This window comes from Psittacula echo, assembly GCF_963264785.1.
Source record: "Psittacula echo genome assembly, chromosome: 17".
Classification (NCBI taxonomy): domain Eukaryota; kingdom Metazoa; phylum Chordata; class Aves; order Psittaciformes; family Psittacidae; genus Psittacula; species Psittacula echo.
In genome coordinates, this window is record NC_137753.1 from 5,613,429 (window position 1) to 5,633,590 (window position 20,162).

The window sequence follows — 20,162 nt, forward strand, 5'->3', positions numbered from 1 at the left end:
GCTGAGTGCTGAAGAGCTGAACGCACTTCCTCACATAGAATCATAGAATCATAATGGGTTGGAAAAGACCTTGAAGATCATCAAGTCTAACCGTTCGCAGCACTGCCAAGGCCACCACTAACCCATAGCACTGAGGACTTCGTGTACACGGTGTGTTAACACTTCAGGGACGGTGACTGCAGCCCTGCCCTGGGCAGCCTGTTCCAATGCCTGAGCACCCTTAGGGGCAAGAATTGTTCCTCAGCTCCCATCTAAACCTCCTCTGGTGCAGCTTGAGGACGTATATTCTTGTATATTACTTGTTACTGGAGAGGAAAGACCAACCTCACATCACTACAACCTCCTTTCAGGTAGTTGAGGAAAGCAGTAAGATCCTCCCTGAGCCTTCTCCAGCATAAACTCCTCCAATTCCTTCAGCTGCTCCTCATCATCGTGCTCCAGGCCCTTCACCAGCTTTGCTGCCCTTCTCTGGACCTGCTCCAGTGCTGAAGACATCCTCTCCAAAGCTACCTCAGCAAATCATGCTCCTTCTTACCTCAGTTAACAATAAAGCGGAACTCCTCCACACGTTATAATTCCCTGTCAGGACGCTTTTCCTTGGCTATGCGTCCATCTCCAGCTTTGTGCTTACTTCCCACCTATTTTCCTTGGGAGCCCTTAGATTACTGCTTTCTGTAAGTAACGCGGTACTCGCAAGCTTTATGGAATCAGAACGTTACCTAACACACGGCTCCTTTCACAAGACTACGGGCTAACTGTGCCACGCACCACAGCCACCGCCACTTTTGCTCCCCTGCCCACCGCAGCGCGCCCGGAGCCACAATGGCAGCGCCTTGGCTTCACATGCCCTGCTCCAAGATGGCCGCCGCAAGGCCCCGCCGTCTGCGGTCAGGTGGTGCGGAGCGCGGCCACGCCTCCTGCTCCTTCCCGTACCAGGCCAGCGGCGGGCGGAGCGGCGGCGGCTGCACACAGCGAGCCCGGCGGGAGGCCTAGCAGGTACTCGGAAGCCGAACTGGTCCTGTCCCGGCGCTTCCCCGAGCAGAAGCAGGCCGGAGGCATGAAACCACCTCTGAGGCCCGGCGAAGCGTGGTGAGGGCTCCCGCAGGAAGCTTGTCCCCTCTCGGCGGCCGTACAGCGCTCCACACCGCTCCAGCCCCCGGGGTTGGGCCTTCTGCCGTTCCCGCCTAAACCTTGGTGACGGGTCTGGAAGGGAGGTCGAGGCCCCGCGGCCATGAAGCCGCTGCGGCTGCTGTGCCGCCACAAGACGGCCCTGGGCCTGGGCGGGCTCTCGCTCTTTGCCGTGGTCCTGCTCTACCTGGCCAAGTGCACCTCCGAGGGCCTCCGTCCTCTGCCAGCCCCCCGCGGGCTTCCGCACAACCAGCCCGCGGCCCTGCCTCCGCGGGGTGCCCGGGGCCCGCACCCCCCCGCGGCCCCGCCACCCTCGCCTCAGGAGACCGCCTTCGTGGCCGTGCTCATCACCAGTGGCCCCAAGTACAGCGAGCGGCGCAGCATCATCCGCAGCACGTGGCTCTCGGGCACCGGGCGCCCGCCTCACGATGATGTCTGGACCCGCTTTGTCATCGGCACAGCTGGGCTCGGGGCAGAGGAACTCCGTAGCCTGGAGCTGGAGCAGAGCCGACACAGAGACCTCCTTCTCCTGCCGGAGCTGCGGGATTCCTACGAGAACCTGACTGCTAAAATCCTGGCCACGTATGTCTGGCTGGATCTGCACCTGGACTTTCAGTTTGCCCTAAAGGCTGATGACGATACCTTTGTCCGCTTGGATGTGCTCGTGGAAGAGCTGAGAGCCAAGGAGCCACGTCGCCTCTATTGGGGCTTTTTTTCTGGCCGTGGTCGAGTGAAATCTGGTGGCAAATGGAAGGAGAGTGCCTGGGTGCTCTGTGACTACTACCTACCCTATGCTCTGGGTGGTGGTTATGTGATTTCTGCCGATCTGGTGCACTACTTGCGTATTAGCAGGGACTACCTGAACATGTGGCAGAGTGAAGATGTCTCCCTGGGCGTGTGGCTGGCTCCCATTGACGTGAAGAGAGTGCACGACCCTCGCTTTGACACTGAGTATAAGTCACGAGGTTGCAACAATAAGTACATAGTAACTCATAAGCAAAGCATCGAGGACATGCTGGAAAAGCACCAGACCCTGGCTAAAGAAGGAAAGCTCTGTAAGGAGGAGGTTAAGCTCAGGCTTTCCTACATGTATGACTGGGGAGTGCCTCCTTCACAGTGTTGCCAAAGGAAGGATGGCATCCCTTGAAAGGCTGAGGAAGGAGAAGGCAGAATGTTGGTGGACTCTTGATTACTGTTGGGGAGAATCCCAGTAACTAGGGCTTAAAGATTACTCAAAAGATTTTGCACGTTTCATTATGTCACAATCAATGAAACCCTGAAACTCCTAAGAGCTACTGATGTGGGATGATGCAGAGATGCTTAAAAGAAAAAAGAAATAGATGACAAAAAAGCATGGAAAGGCTCAGATGACAGGATTGAAGGCAAGTAACAGGTTGCAAAATTTGAATAGTACAGAAAGTTTGGGGGGGATAACTTGAATGAAAAGTTGCTGGAAGATTTATTTGCTAAAGAGCATGACTGGCCTTTATGCTGGCTATAAGATTGTCAAACTAGCATCTGCTGTTTATTTCTTGGCAAGGACGAAGTGGCAGCTTGGCAAGGTTTGAAGGTTCTAGTGGGGCTGCAAATCAGCCGCTAATGCCAGTGGGAGCAGGTGGCTGGTTACTGGCACAAGCAGTCAAGTGAAGGGAGCAGTTTTATGGAGGATATTTGTGTTAGGGGAGGGAGAGAGCCTCTTTCTCTGGCCAGTGCTCCAGTTTACAAGAATGGCATTATTAGACCTGTATAACTTGTCTTTAAGCTTTTTGTTGTTTAAAAGAAGTCATGTATATAAATTATCTGGCAGCTACAGGGTAAGTCAATATTTAGGAAGGTGGATGAGTTATGGTATTTGGCAGATATAGAACATATTATCTTCTTTTGGGTGCAGATAGTTATGCTATGAAGCTAGCCTTCACTTGTTAGGCATAGGTGTTTTTTGCTTATCCTCCAAACACCCTGTGTATGAAGAAACATTTCATCTCCCACCCGTAAGTATCTCACTGATGACTACAAGGTCAGACATTGTAGGCTTCAGCTTTATGTTGTTCTGGGTTACTTCTGTAAAGTGTATATTAGCAGGATTAGATCAGTGGAAGCTATTCAGAGTTCAGACATAATTGCCCTGACATGGGTACTTAAGCTAAGAAAGTAAACTCTGTGTTTAGTCAAGAGAAATTGGTTCCCTCACCACCCAAATTCCTGTTTGGAGAGAACCTTGTCTCTCATTTTAGGAGATACATTGCAATGTAAGGAGGATAATCCAACAGCACCAACAACAGACACCTGTAGATGCTCAAAGCTCAACTCTATGAATTCCCTCCTTCTCTCCAACAGCACTTATAGTGGAACTAAAAATAATATCACACGAGGTCTAAAGTGCTTGATTGACCCATCAATAAATGGAATCATGACTCTTAGTCCTGTCTACACTACAAGTAATTCTTGTACTGGCAGAGCTGGTCAGTATCAGCTTCAGTACTGGACAGTAAGTGCAGACAGGACAATCACACAATCTCACCATGTTACTTATCTTCAAGCCCCATTTATCATTCAAACACTTTTGTATGGCAAGTGCTCCAATACACAGAAATCCTTTATTTCCCAGCACTAGTACAGAGCAACTGACTTCCAGTAACCTTTGTCAGCATCAGGTCTTTCAGTGTAAGCAGAGTTTTCACTTTTATGCCTTAAGGGCATTCTTAATGATCAGTTTTACTGTTTGTTGCACACTGCACTTTGACACAATCCGGTTTCCTCCTCCCCCAAGGTCAGTGTCTGCAGGAAGACACTAATTGCAGAATAATTAAAAGGAAAAGGGTGCTAATATCTCTCTAATCAATTAGCAAGTTAGCAACTCATACCAAAGGGATCAAGTATGAGGGGGTTTTGTTATTCTCATTTTAATACAATTATTGACAATTAAGAAAAGTTTTCTGCAGAGGATAATTCACTATATTGAAAATTGGAGCAATTATTTGACTTCCTTCCAAAACAAGATACTGAAGAAAAAGTAAGTTATTTTAGCATGTGTCCATTCTAATGCATGCTTATGTATTGAGCTAAGTAAATGTGGTTTGCAGCAAGGTATGCTCTTCCAAAACAAGCATTTAACAAGATTACAGGAAACGTCAATTGATTTTTAGCATTAAGAACAAAAATAACCTATTTGCCATTTGGGGTTCACTAGTATTGTGTGTGTGTATATATGTGATTAAATGCTTGTAATGTGAGTATTTATTTATAATTATTGAAAATGTATTCTGTATAGGAAAAATAGGATAGATAAACGTAATTTTAAATTTAAGGAGGTACTGTTACATCCAGGAGTTTTACATATCGAGCAGTACTTGAATTTATTGGTGTACAAGCCATTATTTAAAGTACTGGGATCTGAACTGCAGATCAGAGTCTGCTGCATGACTCTGGAGCTAGTAGAATGTACCATTTCTCCATTTCCATCAAGAACTGTACTCACAGAAGCTGTTTACATTATTGACTTTGACTCTTCCAACCCACAACTCCCATCTTCACTCCTCAGAGAAAAAGTGGTTTTCACAGCTAGCAAAATTAATGGGAGAGAAATGCTGGATATCCAGCTGATATTTGACCCCATGGAAAACACTGTGCATATATATCTATATATGTGCATATATATCTGCAAATACCTACTAGTTAAGAAATCCTCTTGCATCAGAACTGTTGTGCACCCTAAAATACATAGCTGATCTCAACTGCAGCACAGCGAATCACTTCTCTGGTGCACAGCTCAAGTGATGGGGACCACTCTTACATCTTGGTCTGATACAGCTGTGTTATACCATTTTCTGTTTAAGGTTACCCATGTTTTGCTCTAACTGTAGAAACCTAAACTCATGGAATGGTTCGTGTTGGAAAGGAGCTTAAAGCTCATCCAGTTCCAACGCCTGCCACGGGCAGGGACACCTTCCACTAGAGCGGCTTGCTCCAAGCCCCTGTGTCCAACCTGGCCTTGAACACTGCCAGGGATGGGGCAGCCACAGCTTCTCTGGGCACCCTGTGCCAGCGCCTCAGCACCCTCACAGGGAAGAACTTGTGCCTAAGAGCTCATCTCAGTCTCCTCTCTGGCAGACTGAAGCCACTCCCCTTGTCCTGTCACTATTTCCTCTTATAAAGAGTTGCAAAACCCATTAATGTGGAAAACATGACAGATCCGTGTCCTCCTGTAAATGGCTTTAATTTTCTTAGTAGACACCTCCCTTTCTGCAAATAAAGCACTTAGACTTCAATCCCACTCAACTGGAAAAAGTAGAAGTTTAAGTTTTTAGACTTTTTTCTTATGTTAAAAATAAATTGAAACATTTGGAAGAGAACAGACACACCACATGTTCTGTGGCAAAACCCTGAAAAACATTAACTACTACACAATTATTATTTTATACATATTTTACTAGCAAGTATTTGCATGTGAAAGACCTGTAAGTGTTATTTTGGGTAATGAAGAAACATCTGTGCGTTGCATGAGTGAGTCACTAAAGTTTGAAAACAACGTTTCAGTCCAAACTTCATTTCTGAGCCCATTTTGCCTAAAGCAAAATCTAAAGCACATTTTGAACAACACATGTATAATGTATTTTAAATGTAGTAATTAAAGGCTGTGTTCGTACCTGCTCAGTACTAGATTCCATGATAGTATCTCAGAAGTTTAATATATGATGTTTTTATACTTGAAAACTATCTTTATCTCTCTTGGAAGTCAGAAGGAGGAGCCTGACTTCAGTGAGTCTAGCATCTAAAAGGATGTTTTAATGGCTGCTGAGAAATAAGCAGGTTTTGATCTTCATAGCAGCTGTATTAGATTGGAAAGTTGTCTTGTGGGCCTTAGTGAAACAAGATTACCCAGGAACAGATTTATCCTTTTACTTGTAGCCATTCTTAGTGGCAAGAGGTTAGTGATGTGTTGGGCTTATTATTTCTTTAAATAGTATTTTTTCTGGTTTCCAAGTTTTTTCTTCAGAAATACTTTGCATTTTTAATATTAATATGGGGAAAATGATCACTTTGGCTTTTCTAGAGGTTAGTGTGTTACGTGCTAGAAGCTAAGCTTATATAGACCTGACACAGTTGCCTGTGTTGGCACCCATTCAGGACTACCAGTGAGTTGATCTGTGACACACCTGAGGCTTTTGTTATCTTTTACAGACTCATTCTACAAAGCTGGTAGGTACAATAGAAAAGTTAATGGTTCATGACATGCCTTTGCTATGATCATATCTGAGAGACTAGATACTGAAATATTTAAAGTTGACAATAGCATAAACTGAACTAGAAAGTTGATTTTATTTTCCAGTGATTTTAATGTTATGTGTAACATGACTTAGTGTGTAAAAATAAGCAGCTAAACCATGAATTGCCATAGTAAATAGACAAACAGTTCCGCTTAAACCCTCAGGCTTCCAAGAATTCCTATAGTCAGTTAAAGACTTAAAAAACAAACCCAACTTAGAAATGACTATTCCTGTAAGCAAACACTTTCCTTTCTGAATGTCTAGCCTTGTTCATTGGAAGTTTGCTCAAATACAGCTTCTGTGTGTCATACTTTTAACAAACATTCCACTTTCTGGAGTTGAAATGCCTCATTTTTGAGCATTTCAATTTGTATTTCATACCTGTTAATGCCAGTATTTTGGGGGCAATAAAATAAAAGCCCAGCAGCATGGGAAGGGCGTTTAAGACTTGCTCTTCTAATAGTTTCTGTTCAGCTCAGCTCCAGCTTCAGAGTTGAAATATGGTTTTTGATATGGCTGTGTGCTTGACAAGATGTCAACACCTTCACTACTGAACGCGCTGCCTGTTGCTACAAATTGACTTGTGTAAGATGCTTTTACCTTGGAACTGGAACTACTTTATGCCAACATAATACACCAGTTGTTTCTTTCTAATACTACTTAGTTAATGTCTAGTAAAACTTGGGAACAGATTCATTTGGTACTTATAGCCTGTTTGAAGCTGAAGGATACTACATCCGTGTGCCTTTATGAACCAGAAGTAGCGTGGGGGTACTGTGCCGAGTATGTTTTAAGCAGTTGAATGAAATTGCACATGTTTTGCAGCCACAACTTTCCCATCTGGGGATGGAGGTGGCACACAGCTTGTTTGCTGAGCATTTCTATAGGAAATAAACTGCTCGAAACCTGAAGCTCTCTGTGATGATGAAGACTCTTGGTTATTGCCTAAGCGTGTTGTATATGTATTTATGTCCTTTCATGTATGCCTTTATTGGCTAAAGGATGTGTGCTGTGAGTTTTAATAAAAGACTTTTGCTGTATAGGTGATGGCTTGTGCTGTGTAGGAGAAGATACAAGTGTGGTTATTTTCAGTTTGTTATGCCACTGGGAGGCACAGAGCATTGGCGCAGTCTTAAGCAACTGCCCAAAAATGCTTCAGTTGAGGTCAGTAATAACGATGGATCAGCGTGCCAGAGCCCTGCAGGAGCTGCTGGCCCAGAAGTGATGCCATGGTCACACATACACAGAAATAAATGTACCTGACCATACAAATTTTACATTAGTAGCAGTATAGAGGCATGATACAAACTGTAATGCACTCAGAAAAAGGATTTCTTTAACTAAAAAGCACATTGATTCCAGTCTTAGCCAAAAAGTATTTTAGGCAGTTGGACATCCATTAACACCATTGGCTACAGTCCCCTTTGATGTAAAAAAACCCCAAATATTAGCAATATTCTGACAGAGAACTGAAAATATTTTCAATGTAACATCTGCTCAAATCATGTCAACACTTCAGGCAGTTTGAACAGCACTAGCTTTCTGCTGGTGGAGTAGGTAGTCCATTCTCTTTAGTGTGTGTTCTTGCTGCTTCTGCCAAACCCCTGGAAACATATTTTGGGCTCCGGCCCAGATAAACACCTCTGGGTTTAGCTAAACAAACTGGGCTGTTTGAACCCAGGAGCACAAGATGACACTGAGCAAGAGCGAGTTATTACTTTGACTCAGAAGCGTTCTGGTTCTCACGAGCAATTCTTCAATTACCTGCTGTGATTTTTCTTGGAGGTGTCTGTAGTAAAGTACACTCTGACCAGAAAACAAACAGTAATTCTCCCTTTTAATGCTATGATCTCAAAGTATCACAGTCACCTCTGACACATGGGAGAGATTGGAACTAAATGAGCTTTTGTCATGGTTTAAGCCCAGGCCGTACATCAGAACCATGCAGTCCACTTCCTCCCGCTCCTGGAGGGACCTTCCAACCCAAACCATTCTATGGTTCTTAGGATCTACATACTTAGCAATTCACAATAACGACGCATCAAGCTTCCAAAATTAGCACATCTTAAGCAGCTTGTGATTTGTATTTTTCCACAGTGTGGAAGCCTATGAGGAACACAAGCCTTTTTCAAGTGCTCAGGTGTCATACCTGACACTCCTTCTGCAGAAGGCAGGAGATCTGGCATACCTGAAAAGCCGCATCCAAGTAGTTCAAGTGAAGGGAAGAAGAGTCCAGAGTAGCATTCCCTTGAAAGGGAGCTCTGGAGTTGCAGGCAGTAGGTTGCTCATTCAGAGTAACAGGTATTTTACATACACAGTATAATTCAGACCCATGGCAAGCCAAATAGTAAGATTTGCAACTCATTTATAGACGCATTGCTGAGTAAACACGTGCCTGTTCATTTTGAGAAGTGCAAGTCTGAAATTCTTTGTCTACAGAAACTGAAACAAAGAAGTATTTCAATGCTCTGGAATTTTTAAGGCAAGCCAAGTGACCACACGGAATGGGGGGTTTGGATTCCACACTTGCATCTTGGCCCACAGGCCATGATTAAATTCAGAATTCCACACTCACCTCATTCCAGCAGCAGTGGTATTGAGCTCTAGTTGAAATTCATAAAGCACTAGATTGCCAAAGAATACATAGGAACTCTTTTACTGAAATAGTAAGTCCAAAGGTAAATCAAGTTAAATCCTATCAGTTACAAATGCTATATTCAAACTTTAAGAACACACTTGAACAGAGATCTAAACTGTGCTCAGTAGTAACCTTGGCTAGGCTGTGTAGACTTGGGGACCAGCAAATCTTAGCAGATCCCTGATTACTTCATTCACACATCAATCTTGTACGGGAGTTTCAGTCATTTCGTGCTCCAAACCCCATCCACTGCCAGGGATGGGGCAGCCACAGCTTCTCTGGGCGCCCTGTACCAGCTCCTCAGCACCCTCACAGGGAAGAGCTTTTCATCAGGTGCTGGGGTTGTTAACCCCAAAACATGTTCCTACATAGTAAAAGAGAAGCAAGCAAGATGGGGATAAGCTGGTTCATGCACAACACCAGAGACTGAGTGTAGGTTTTCAGAGCAGTGTCAAAGTTGCTTTTCTTCTCCACCCCCCCCATAACACAGGGCAAACAACCTCACCTCTCTTCCACATTCAAACCCACCCTCTTTTGCAACAGCCCAACCAATCTTAGATCAGCACTATTCAACAACTATCCACCTGAGAGCCAAAACAAGCCTTTCAGTTCATCTGCCTTACCTTTCAGCCAGGAAGACTGCAAATAAAAGCTATTTGCCCAACATGACTTCCACAGGATGATGTCCATTATCACAGCCCAAGCACTCCACACCAAAAAAAAAAAAAAAAAAGCCCCTTACCTCTCTTCTTGCTGCTTTTATAAAGACCTCACCTTATTACTGACCTCAGAGAATCAGCTGGGAAGCAGCAAATCAGCTAGAGATGAGGGTTAGATTCAGCTATTTTAAAGGGACATCCTCTCGTGGGTATTGCCCATCAGCTTTTCCTGATACCATTAAAATGTGTATTCCAATTTGTTTAAAATGCTTTTTTATCCATATGTATATATAAAATCTTTTCACATGCATATCATGAACCCGCTGCTTTTTGCATCTTTGCCACAAAGATTTACAATAAGACTTTTCTTCCTTTATTTTTCCCCATAATTAATTCAAAATAACGTTTGTATTTGTTATAAAGGAGACCTTTGAAGCAAGGGAATCTGTTGGAACTCCAGTTTTCCTGTTTTCTTGCCCTATCTAATTCAGTCACTAGATGTCACCATGTGCCTTTTAACAGCATATCATGGGATGTGTTCCGTGCTGGAAGAAACATCAAAGCAGGAACCCAGGCAGTGTCACAACACAGTTGTTTATGACTAAAATCTAGCTATGTTCTCTAATAAGTATCTGCTGTTTAACACAGACTCGAATAAATGATCGGGGAGAAAAGGAACAAAGGTTTTCCAATTCAGAGATAGAATTTTGAAGGAATTGCTGAGATTGCAGCCAACATACTGTTCCATGTGATTGATGATTGCTTTAAGGCCAAACCTTTGCAGAAGGCCCCCAAAATGGAGAAAGCAAAGTAACTAAAACTGATTTGGCCAGTGTGACAGTGAAGTTTAGACACCGTTTGGGAGCTGCAGTAACTCGGGATTATGGAAAGACAACTAAATGTGTCTGTTATGGGGAAAAAAAATGCAGCTGTGATTGCCAAAGTCTCTGGATGACTTTTTCATGTCTGTGGGTGTTTGTGGTTAAACTGGCCCAAAATTCCACATCAAAGGACTCTGTTGTTCTTGGGGGAGGGTTGGCAGGTGAGGAGAAATAGCTTTTGAGTGAAGTGGACATTTTTTATAGAACAAACCAAAACCCCCAGTTCTCCCTTACCCTTCCCCTTCCATCAAGTCTTTCCCTGATTCCATCAGCTGAAAATACCATTGATTTGAGTTATCAAATTTAGCTTTATAAAGGAAACCCTCCCCCAGAATATCCAGAGAAGAATCCAGTTCCAAACAGGGTCTGTGCATGACTCCTTGAACTTCTAGGTTGATTAAAGAATATGTCGTAAGAATTATCAACACACTGATTGAATCTTGGAGCTTCTCAGGTGAGTATTTTCTGGGATAGGGAGCTAATTCCTCATGCTTTTTAATGGAAATATGCCCTTGGCATTTGATGCCAAAATGAGTTATCAATACTTTACATGTTATAGCAAGGGAAATAAGTACTTGTTCCCAGTCAGATTCCAAAATCCTTATTGGTTCTGAACAGCACCCACTGAGTAGAGCAATTCCCCTGTGAGTACAACAGCACTTCCAGGGAGATACAGGGCAGCTCTGAGAACCAGGCCAGATCTCTGGACTTGCCTATAATGCTGCTTGGAAATGGGAAATCCAGGGCATGCCAGGCCAAGCGAGCCATGGTGGGGTTCCACATCAGTGTCCCAGTGTGGTTGTCCCTGCATAGTATCCTGCTCACATCAGCCAGGGTTTCTGTTTCTGTCCATGTAGGCAAGGACACAGGGATGCTTCTTCGTGCCTTAGTGGGTACAGAGTGGTACAGCTCTGCTCTTGGTCCAGCACTATTATCAAGCTGTCATAGCCTAATGCTTTTATACCCAGGTCACAAACATTGCATAAAATCCAAGCTTCAGCCATACTTCCCACATCCTGTCCTCTTTCTCTTTTTGCATTATCGGTTTCAATGAAAAACATGGAAAGAATGTGGAAAAATCTAGACACTGATTCATGCTTTGATGAAAACTCAAAAAGCCACAAGCCCGCACATCCATCCCTTTCTGCCCACTATTTGATGATCACTCTGGCCCTGATTCCAAGGCAATCCCTGATCATGGCAGGGGGTTGGAACCAGATGATCTTTAAGGTGCTTTCCAACCCAAACCATTCTGTAATTCTATGATATCTTTGCACAGCAACCTGCTTTAGCAAGTCGGCAGACAGGCTACACAACATTTAAGGCCACAAGCCCCACCTTCTGGTGGTCCCTGTCATTCCCTGCTGTGCTTGACAGCCAAGATCCAGGGAATGTGAGTCCTATGACAGCATGTGTTTATTTTCCAGGCAGCAGGCTGATGTGCAGCATTTGAGCCTAAAGTGTTGCACAAGTAGAGAAGCTCCACACAGAGCCTCTAGTGCAGAGTATACCCCATGTCAGCGACAGAGGGGCTGGAGAATTAATAACACTGCCTTCTTTAAATAAAGGAAAAGGTTGTTGTTGTTGCCAGTGATCAATTGATTTGGGATAGTGACAAACGGCTCCAGTTGGCTTTGAAGCATCGTAGCACAAAACACTCCAAAAACATTTATCCAGAACAGATCCTAGCCACAAGAGTTACAAATATTTACTTTCTGTATTTACTTTAGGGAAGGATTCAAGCCAGAGGTAGTAGATCTTGATTGCAAACATACCAGCAATGGAGGTGCTAAGAACTGGAGTTTTGGGGCTAAGCTTTCTGATCTTATCTTGTCTAATGTATTTGTCTTTCTTTCCTTGCCTTGACCTCAATAAAACAAGCACTGGAAAACCAGCCCTCTTAAATGTGCCATGGATCCAGGCCTGAATCTGTGGCTCTGCTGAGGTTAAGGAGGCCAGGAGCTAACCCAGACTCAGATTGATTTTGGTATCTTTTGTCATTCCTTCCATCTCTGTGTAGACGTTTACACACTGCACACACTGTGTGTGCAACTTCCTCAGCTGGTCCTGCCCTGGTTTGCAGCTAGTCTCTCATGGTCCCTAGCAAGTGGCTTCTCTGTGGGTGCTACGCTGTCCCTTCCTAAAAGCACCTTGCATCTTGAGTTTGGATGCAGGGAATGTTAGGGAAGTCTTGAGCCATACAGGGATTTTCCCAACTAGGAGGTGCTGTGGACAAGAAGTTAGAAAAGTTATAGCTTTCTATCTTTCTTTACTATTCCTACTCCCTGATTTCACAGGGACTGCTGCAATACCCCAATCTTAATGCGTAGTGAATCCATTATTCCAACAGAATTCAGTGGAAATAGTTCTTAAAATGAAACTAGTAACTACTCCGTGCCTCATTTTCTCCCTCAGTAAGTCGATAACAACATAACCTCTTCTAAGGGCACTGTGAAGCAAAGCTATCAAAAGCTTTGGCATCCAGGCATGGCTGGGCTTAGGGAAGCACCTGATTATCTTACACTTTGTCAGAGTCCAATCTGGCTTCTGAAAACCTTCATCAAAGCAAAACCCATAGCTGGAAGCTTTATGAGGACTGGGAGAAGGGTAAGAAAACAATAACCAAGATCTAATTTCTTAGGAGTAACAGATAGTCCCGGGAGGATATAATTGGAGTCTCTAATAGCTGCAGATAAGATCAGACTGAGTTACTATTTTCAGCCAGTCTCAGACATCAGGACTGGAGTCACCAAAATAAATTCTAAAACCTGAGACAAATGAAATGCACTGATCAGAAAGCTGCAGGGTCCCAAGGAGCAAGAGATAGCGAGAGATGCATAAATATTGCAACGGGGTGGAATGTCCTAGGGATGTCCTGTCCTAAGCGCTGGGGTCACTAAAGAAAGGACAGATGCCTGTTTGGGCAAGGGCTGAGATGAAAGGAGGAACTTGAAGGGGTAAAGTGACCTTGATTTTAATGCCAGCTGTGACAAGAGGAACTTCATCCTCATTAGAGTGCACCAGCAACAGCTTTCTGCTCTATTGGCCTTTGGAAAAGAGCAGGGCACAACAACAAAAGACTCTGAGCCTTGTTTTAGCCCAGGGAGTTGCTCTGGGGTGATGGGTATGAGCAATCCCTGAGTGAAGGCAGTGGGGACCTGATCACCAGGCAGTGATACTGCCCTTGGGAAGAAAAAGGAAGGCTGGTGATTAAAGGCAATGTGATCTCAGAAGCCCTTTGCTATGTTACGGGCTCTGCAATTCCTGGGTGCCACACAGCACCCAGACACCTGCAGGTAGCGCATATGGGTACCCTGGTTCGAGAATCCTTCCTCTTCTTTTCTGATGTGTTGCTCACCCATTGTAGCTGCCTTAACCTGCCCATAGGCCTATGAATCCTTGCCTGAAGACTGCAGAACACACCCCCTGTGCTACCAAGGACGTGGGTGCCTTCAGCTGCCTCTTTTCTGGACACAGGCTACTAAGAAGCTACATGGTCAAGAGCCCAGGGCTTGTGTAGGCTGGAGAAGAAAAGGGTTGTGCTAATAGCAAGCTTACGATGTCTGTGAGAAGTTAGCAAGAAGATCCAGGCTCTTCACAGTGGTGTATGGCAGGAGGACAAGTGACAATGGGCAGGCTGAAATGAGAGAGGTTCAAACTGGATAAAAAGACACGTATTTTCGTCATGCAAACCGTTAATCATTAGGAAAGCTTCCTAACTATGGAAGCTTTCAAAACCCAACTGGTTTAAGCCCGGAGTACCCTGGTCTGCCCCCAGAGGCGACCCCACTTTGAGCAGTAGGTTGGACCATAGACCTCCAGAGGTCTGTTCCAATGTTAGTTATCCCAGGATTGACAGCAAGTCTGCCTCCACTCATCCTTGGCATGTGTGGAGATCAGCCCTAGCCAGGGCACATGACAAATAAGAGATTACATCAGCAGGCAGGGGAACGCTTGGGAAACATCCCATCACTTGCATCAGTTCCATGTCGGCTCGTGCACAGAGCACCCCACCCAGTCCATGTGGATCTGTTCACTCCCTACCTCTGACAGCTTGTTTATTCAAAAGCATTTGGCTCTCAATGCCTTCCAGATGAAATAAGAGATCAAAGGCCCTAATTTCCTCCCACTGCCTTCTCCTTCCACATTCAGGCTTGGGTTCATATTGACCAAGGACTTCTTCATGGCACGGGAAGAGCGCTTTTGCAAAAGAACAGGCACAAGCCAGGAGCAGGTTGGGAGTGCTGCAGGTTCCTTGGTTGGGGAATTGTAAGAGGCTGAGTTAGCAGCAGCTGGGAATAGGGTTGTGCAGAGTAAGGAATAAAGGCAGGTTCAGAGCTATTACTGAACAGGCACAAAGCTAGTTGGAAGGTTCTGCCCTTGAAAACAGGATGGGAAGTGCTAGGTCAGTTCTATGAACAGTTGGACCTACTTCCACTTAATGCTCCCATTACCAGATAACTCGTCCCATCCTCACAGTCTCTACTAAAATGGTTAGTGCTATGGAATCATTGCAGAAGGGAGCTGAGGCACTGGGATACTAAGATGACCACTATACATCATGCCTTGGATATGAGCTTAGTCTCCTACTCTACAAGCTTGACACAAGCCAGCTGTCTCAGGAATACATTATAAACACGTTAGCATGATGCTGAACTGGAGCTAATCAAGCCCCAAAAGTTAACAGAACACAAGGAACTTGCTGACATTGCGGGTCAGGAGCAAATTCAAAGCCCTGAGCCACGTTTGCCAGGTCCCATCCAGGCTGCTGTGGCATCACTCCTTGCTCTCCAAGTGCCTCAGTGTCCCTATTCCTTGAATTACTCAGAATGCGTTCTTTCTGCTGCCTGAAAACAACCTGTGATTCACTGATTTCTTCCTGAGCAAACACGCAACCTCTTCCATGTAATCAGAGTTTGTTTACTTCAGTGCTTCCCCTTTCATGTGAGGCCTGTGGCTTTCCATTTCTTTTCAGGCATCAAATGCTAATTTCACTTGGCCTTTGTCAGTGAAATGGGCTGGAACAGAGACTCATAAACAACTGGATCAGTAACACTGATGTTTATTTAAAAGGCGGTTATGATTATTTCTTTCTTTACTGTTGTATTTAACTCTTGAGATCCAGCATCTTTCTGCAGCTGGGTGGCTTCCCTCTGCCTTTACACAGCAAGAAACTGAAGGTGGAGGAAACAAAAGGCGTAAAATGAGCATTTAGCAATCACTGATCTTTGGGAGTCAATCCTGCAGGAGCCAACCCTGCAGTGTGCTTAGTAAGGAGTGCACACACCTTTGTTTGTGAATGACATTAGGGAGATTAGAGGGAAGGAAACGTGAGGAATTCTTTTCCCCCTGCTTTTTTCCCTGAGCAAATCTAGAACTAGCGAAATGAGCTTGGGCAAACAGCATTTTAATGCAGCTGCACTGGGTAGCAATCGCAAACTGAAGATGGTAGCACAAGTTTGGCAGGGACTACAGTCCACAAGAGCACAACCAGAAACACACCTGCACTTACAGTCTAAACTGGAGAAACTATTTTAATATCCCTTGAACATTTCATGACTACAAAAACTGTGGTTTAGATCTTTCTTCTTTTAATTTGCACAAAGCAGGTGGAAATACAAAAGAAGTCCCTGTGTCTGGAGGCTTGAAGTGATGCTGAAGCAATACAGGCTTCTGCTGGGCAAATGTATACTAATTTAGGCCTGTCTTCTCTTTTCTCAGCTCTGCTGCTTGCAAGCGAGAGACCAGCTAATGCCACTTGCCACAATGCCCCTCTCGGATGGTGGGTTAGGGCTGTTGAGTCTATTTTACTTTGGCTGCTTCAGCAAGCTAATGTGTTACCTCTGCCCAGCCCCAAAACAGCTCTAAGATCCATATGTTAAAGACTGCAGCATCCTACTGAGGAATACCTCCTCTTCCTGAAGCTTTCAGATTCACACAGAGCATTTGCTTGTCCTTGAGGAATGTTGGAAAGAAAACAGTGTTGTTGATAACTGTGAATTGCACTAATTGGGATATTTAATACTTAGTTGCAATTGCACTGGTGCTGAAACCATCATACCCTGGCTATAAAAGACCCTAGTGTCAGAAATACAGTAGAGTTTTTCATGCCAGCTGCTGTTCTGGATTATGGCTCCAGTCTGGCTGCATTGCTCGGTGAAATATGTTATTAGAAAATTAAACCAACAAAGACAATGTTACAGCAATGTTCAGTCTGAGCCCAACCCACAGAGGGCTGGGATATTCAGCACAGAGCAGGGAATTGCATCCTAGATGCTGCTTCACCTTGCGACGGGCTGAACTCTCCCCAGGCCTAAAGGCTTCAGTGAACACAGTGATGGTTAGGATCTTACCCTGCTCCTTACAGGACTGAGCCCCCCCCAGGCACCATGACCCTCACATCACATTGCCAGCCTTAATAGCATGGCTTAGCACTTGCTGAGTACCTATGGTAAACTCACCCATCACTTTGTTTCTCAGTGGATTGAGAATCATAGAACGACCGATTTGGGTTGGAGAGTACCTTAAAGCTCATCCTGTTCCACACCCCTGCTACAGGCAGGGACACCTTCCACTAGAGCAGGTTGATCCGAGCCCCATCCAACCTGGGTTGTGTCCTGGCCCAAGGCACAGATGCCATTTGCTTTCTCTCCTGTGCTGAGATGTGACACCCTTCAAAGCTCTTTCTACGTGCCCTGTTCTCCATGTAGGGCCAGAGGGGCCCCTTGCAAGAATGCTGACATAATCCACTGCTTAGAGCCCGCTCAAAACAGGGTAGCTTTGCCAAGGCCACCAGCAAGCAAAAACATTGGCTCTTTGCAAATGCTGCGTGGACTGAACCCGCTCATTCCCTTCCTATTGGCTTCCCAGTACTCCTGTACTGGATCTGAACTCCCTACTTAGTGGTAGGAGAGGTTTCATGGTCTATTAGATTGCATGCCATTTAATCACACTCATGCCATGCTCACTCCGCTCCCTAGAACTGACACGTGGGGCTTTCTTAGCTGAGCCAAAGCCTACTGGAGATGCATGAATATTCCTAATCAGGAGTCAAAGAAGAGAAGTTCTGTCAGTCCATATGCTGGATGAAAATTGACTTTGCAGCCATGGGTGTGCTTAGTCCAGGGGCTATCGTTGATAAGAAATAATTTGCTAACAGGGAGTTTGGGTGCTGAGGGAATAGATCAGTGCTTGATTCAGTATTTCCTTTGCCAAGAAGCAGAAATTATTGATCCCCTTTGTGGTCTGACTGATTTTTCTGAGAAGCTCCACTATATTCAATGAAACCAATTATTTTCATCCTCCTTACTTGCAAGAGCTGTAAACCAGCAGCAAGCATGAATGGGTATCATCTTGCAGCCATCAAACCTAGTGTGCTTTTTCCCCTCTCCAGCTCTCCAATACTGCTCAGCCAAACCTTCTGCAGAGGTGGACTGAGAGGCCAAACCAGAGAACCTTCCAGCAGTAATCTCAGCCCCTTCCAGTGGGACTTATGGGTGAGACAGCAGGCAGTGTCCCCTGTCTGGTGTGGCACTGCTGGCGGGCGCCGTGGTAATGCTCTCATTTATACATTCATTTCCTACTCTCATCTGTGGTTTTGAGTCCCCAGCTCTGCAGCAGCACGCTCTGCACAGGGACACTAGCTTGCAGAGGAAGGATGGAATAACACTTATGTGTGCAAGCTGGTTTGTAAGAGCCCACACAAACAGAAAGGAAACCAAGCCCACAACAAAACACACAACTCGAGAACAAGCACTTTTGCTGTGTTGCTGCTGTTACAAGAGTTATAAGCAAAGGGGGGACAAGATAACATCTGCCCAAGCACAGAAAGCAGTGGAAGCCCATGGCTGTTGATGAAGAGCTTCTTTAACTTAAAGCTCCTTTTTGTCAGAATTCATCTTGGCCATGAGGACAGAAATGAACTCATCTCGTTTCAAAATGTAAGAGAAAGAGGAATGTAAGAGCCAGGAATTTGGGCACTAAACAAGAAGCCTGAACAAGCAGGTCATGCTGAGAGAGGGGACCCCATCAAATCTTGCTGGTTTCCCCGTGCAGTAGTGCCCACTTCTCACGTTTGAAGGCACTAGTGCGTTTTTAATTGGGAAGAGGTTTACTCTCAGATCAGCTCATAAGCAGATGTGAAGGAATAAGAAATACAGAGGTTTAAATCTGGCCACAGTACTCTGCTTGCAAAGATATCCCTTAGTGAGCCCCCACTAGAGATGGGAGAAAGGCTTTTCGGAGGGGAAGGATTGTGATTAAACACCAAGGAGGAGCTAAGCTAGATTCGGATTTCGGTCTCTGCTCTGTCTACCTGGAGTCAGACTTGCACATTCAGTGATGTTATTTCAGAGCTCACGCCAAGGTTGTTGAGAACTTAATGTAGGTCACTGGACTAAGCAGAATTTGGCCAGAAAATACATTCCTCTTGACCAAGAGCCAGGCAGATTCTGAGGTTAGTTTCAGGCTTTGGGATAGTGTTCAAATCTGGTTCAGAGTCCAAGCCCAGCAGGGCTGAAATCTTACAGACCTCATACCAAAGGGGAATTTCAGTATTCTGAGACTTCTACCATGCTGAATGGTCTAAAACTAGGCCGTGTGGAACATCCCAGTATCCCAGGCCTGGCTGCCCATGTCCTAAAGAATAGAACCTCCGGATCCATTAGATTTCTTCTCCTTCAGCAGGATTATGTCCTTGGCTTTTCAATGCCAAGATGCAGAACTAATCCCAGCAATGACCATGAAGAGGTTAACTAAGCACAGACAGAGGCCAGTGTATGTATCTTCACATATCCTTGCTGAAGCAATCCGGATTACTGTTCCTGTATAAATAAAGCACAGTGAGGGTGGGTGGTCAGCTCCCATCCAATCCGCTCGGAAGATTGGATTCTGGGCCTGGAAAATCTCCAGCCCCGTTGGCCTGATGTGAGACCTGGTCACTGTGCAGCTCATGCAGAGCTGCCACCCCACATTCCTGCTTCACACAGATTCCTCTTTGCATTTATTGCCACCTGCTACTGCATCAATAATTAATGAAACTCATCATTCATTACTTGAGCTGAAGCCCGTTAATGGAAGGTGGCACCTATTGAATGCAGCTTAGGATTGGGTCCTGGAGAGCCTGCCGTATGCATACACCTGAGCTGCTCTGGAGTTCAGACATAGAAGCCAGATTCTGCTCTCTGTAGTAGCTGTTGGTAGTAGCCCTCTCAAAGCCAACATACAACAATACAATATAAAGGTATCTGCACTCTAAAAAGTCATTGAGGAAGCTATAAATAACATAGTGCCTGTTAAATCCAAGCCTGAGAGAGAAATCACTTTACCTCCTACAGACATTCAGCCATTTGAATCAAAAGATTAATCCAAAGGAAATAAAGAATGTGAAATAAACCGTAATGTAGCCAGGATACAAAACCTAGCACCTGAGTTCAGCAGGATTTATTTCCTTGCAAAATTCCTTTGCTTTCTACCTGAACCTTGACTTTCCCCAACCACTCCCGTTTCCTTTTTATCTGATTTTAAAAGCCATTTGTTCAGCAGTGTTCTTTGCTCTTACCAGAGCTTTTCAAATGTTCTCTTGCTGCAG

At 44.9% G+C, this 20,162-nt stretch overlaps 1 protein-coding gene across 2 annotated transcripts; it reads left to right on the forward strand.

Annotated features, from left to right (window-relative positions):
* Positions 1–1,222: 1,222 nt before the first annotated feature.
* Positions 1,223–7,417, forward strand: B3GALT6 (beta-1,3-galactosyltransferase 6). 2 transcript variants are annotated; one of them, XR_013958178.1, is made up of 2 exons: positions 1,223–4,141; positions 6,256–7,417. XR_013958178.1 is itself a non-coding variant. In XM_080631305.1 (1 exon), exon 1 carries the CDS (start codon positions 1,232–1,234, stop codon positions 2,273–2,275), a length of 1,044 nt encoding a protein of 347 aa, XP_080487431.1. In that variant the 5' UTR covers positions 1,223–1,231; the 3' UTR covers positions 2,276–7,417. The 2 variants fall into 2 exon arrangements, 1 of the variants encoding a protein (XP_080487431.1); XM_080631305.1 differs by having other exon boundaries at positions 1,223–7,417.
* The last annotated feature ends 12,745 nt before the right edge of the window (positions 7,418–20,162 follow it).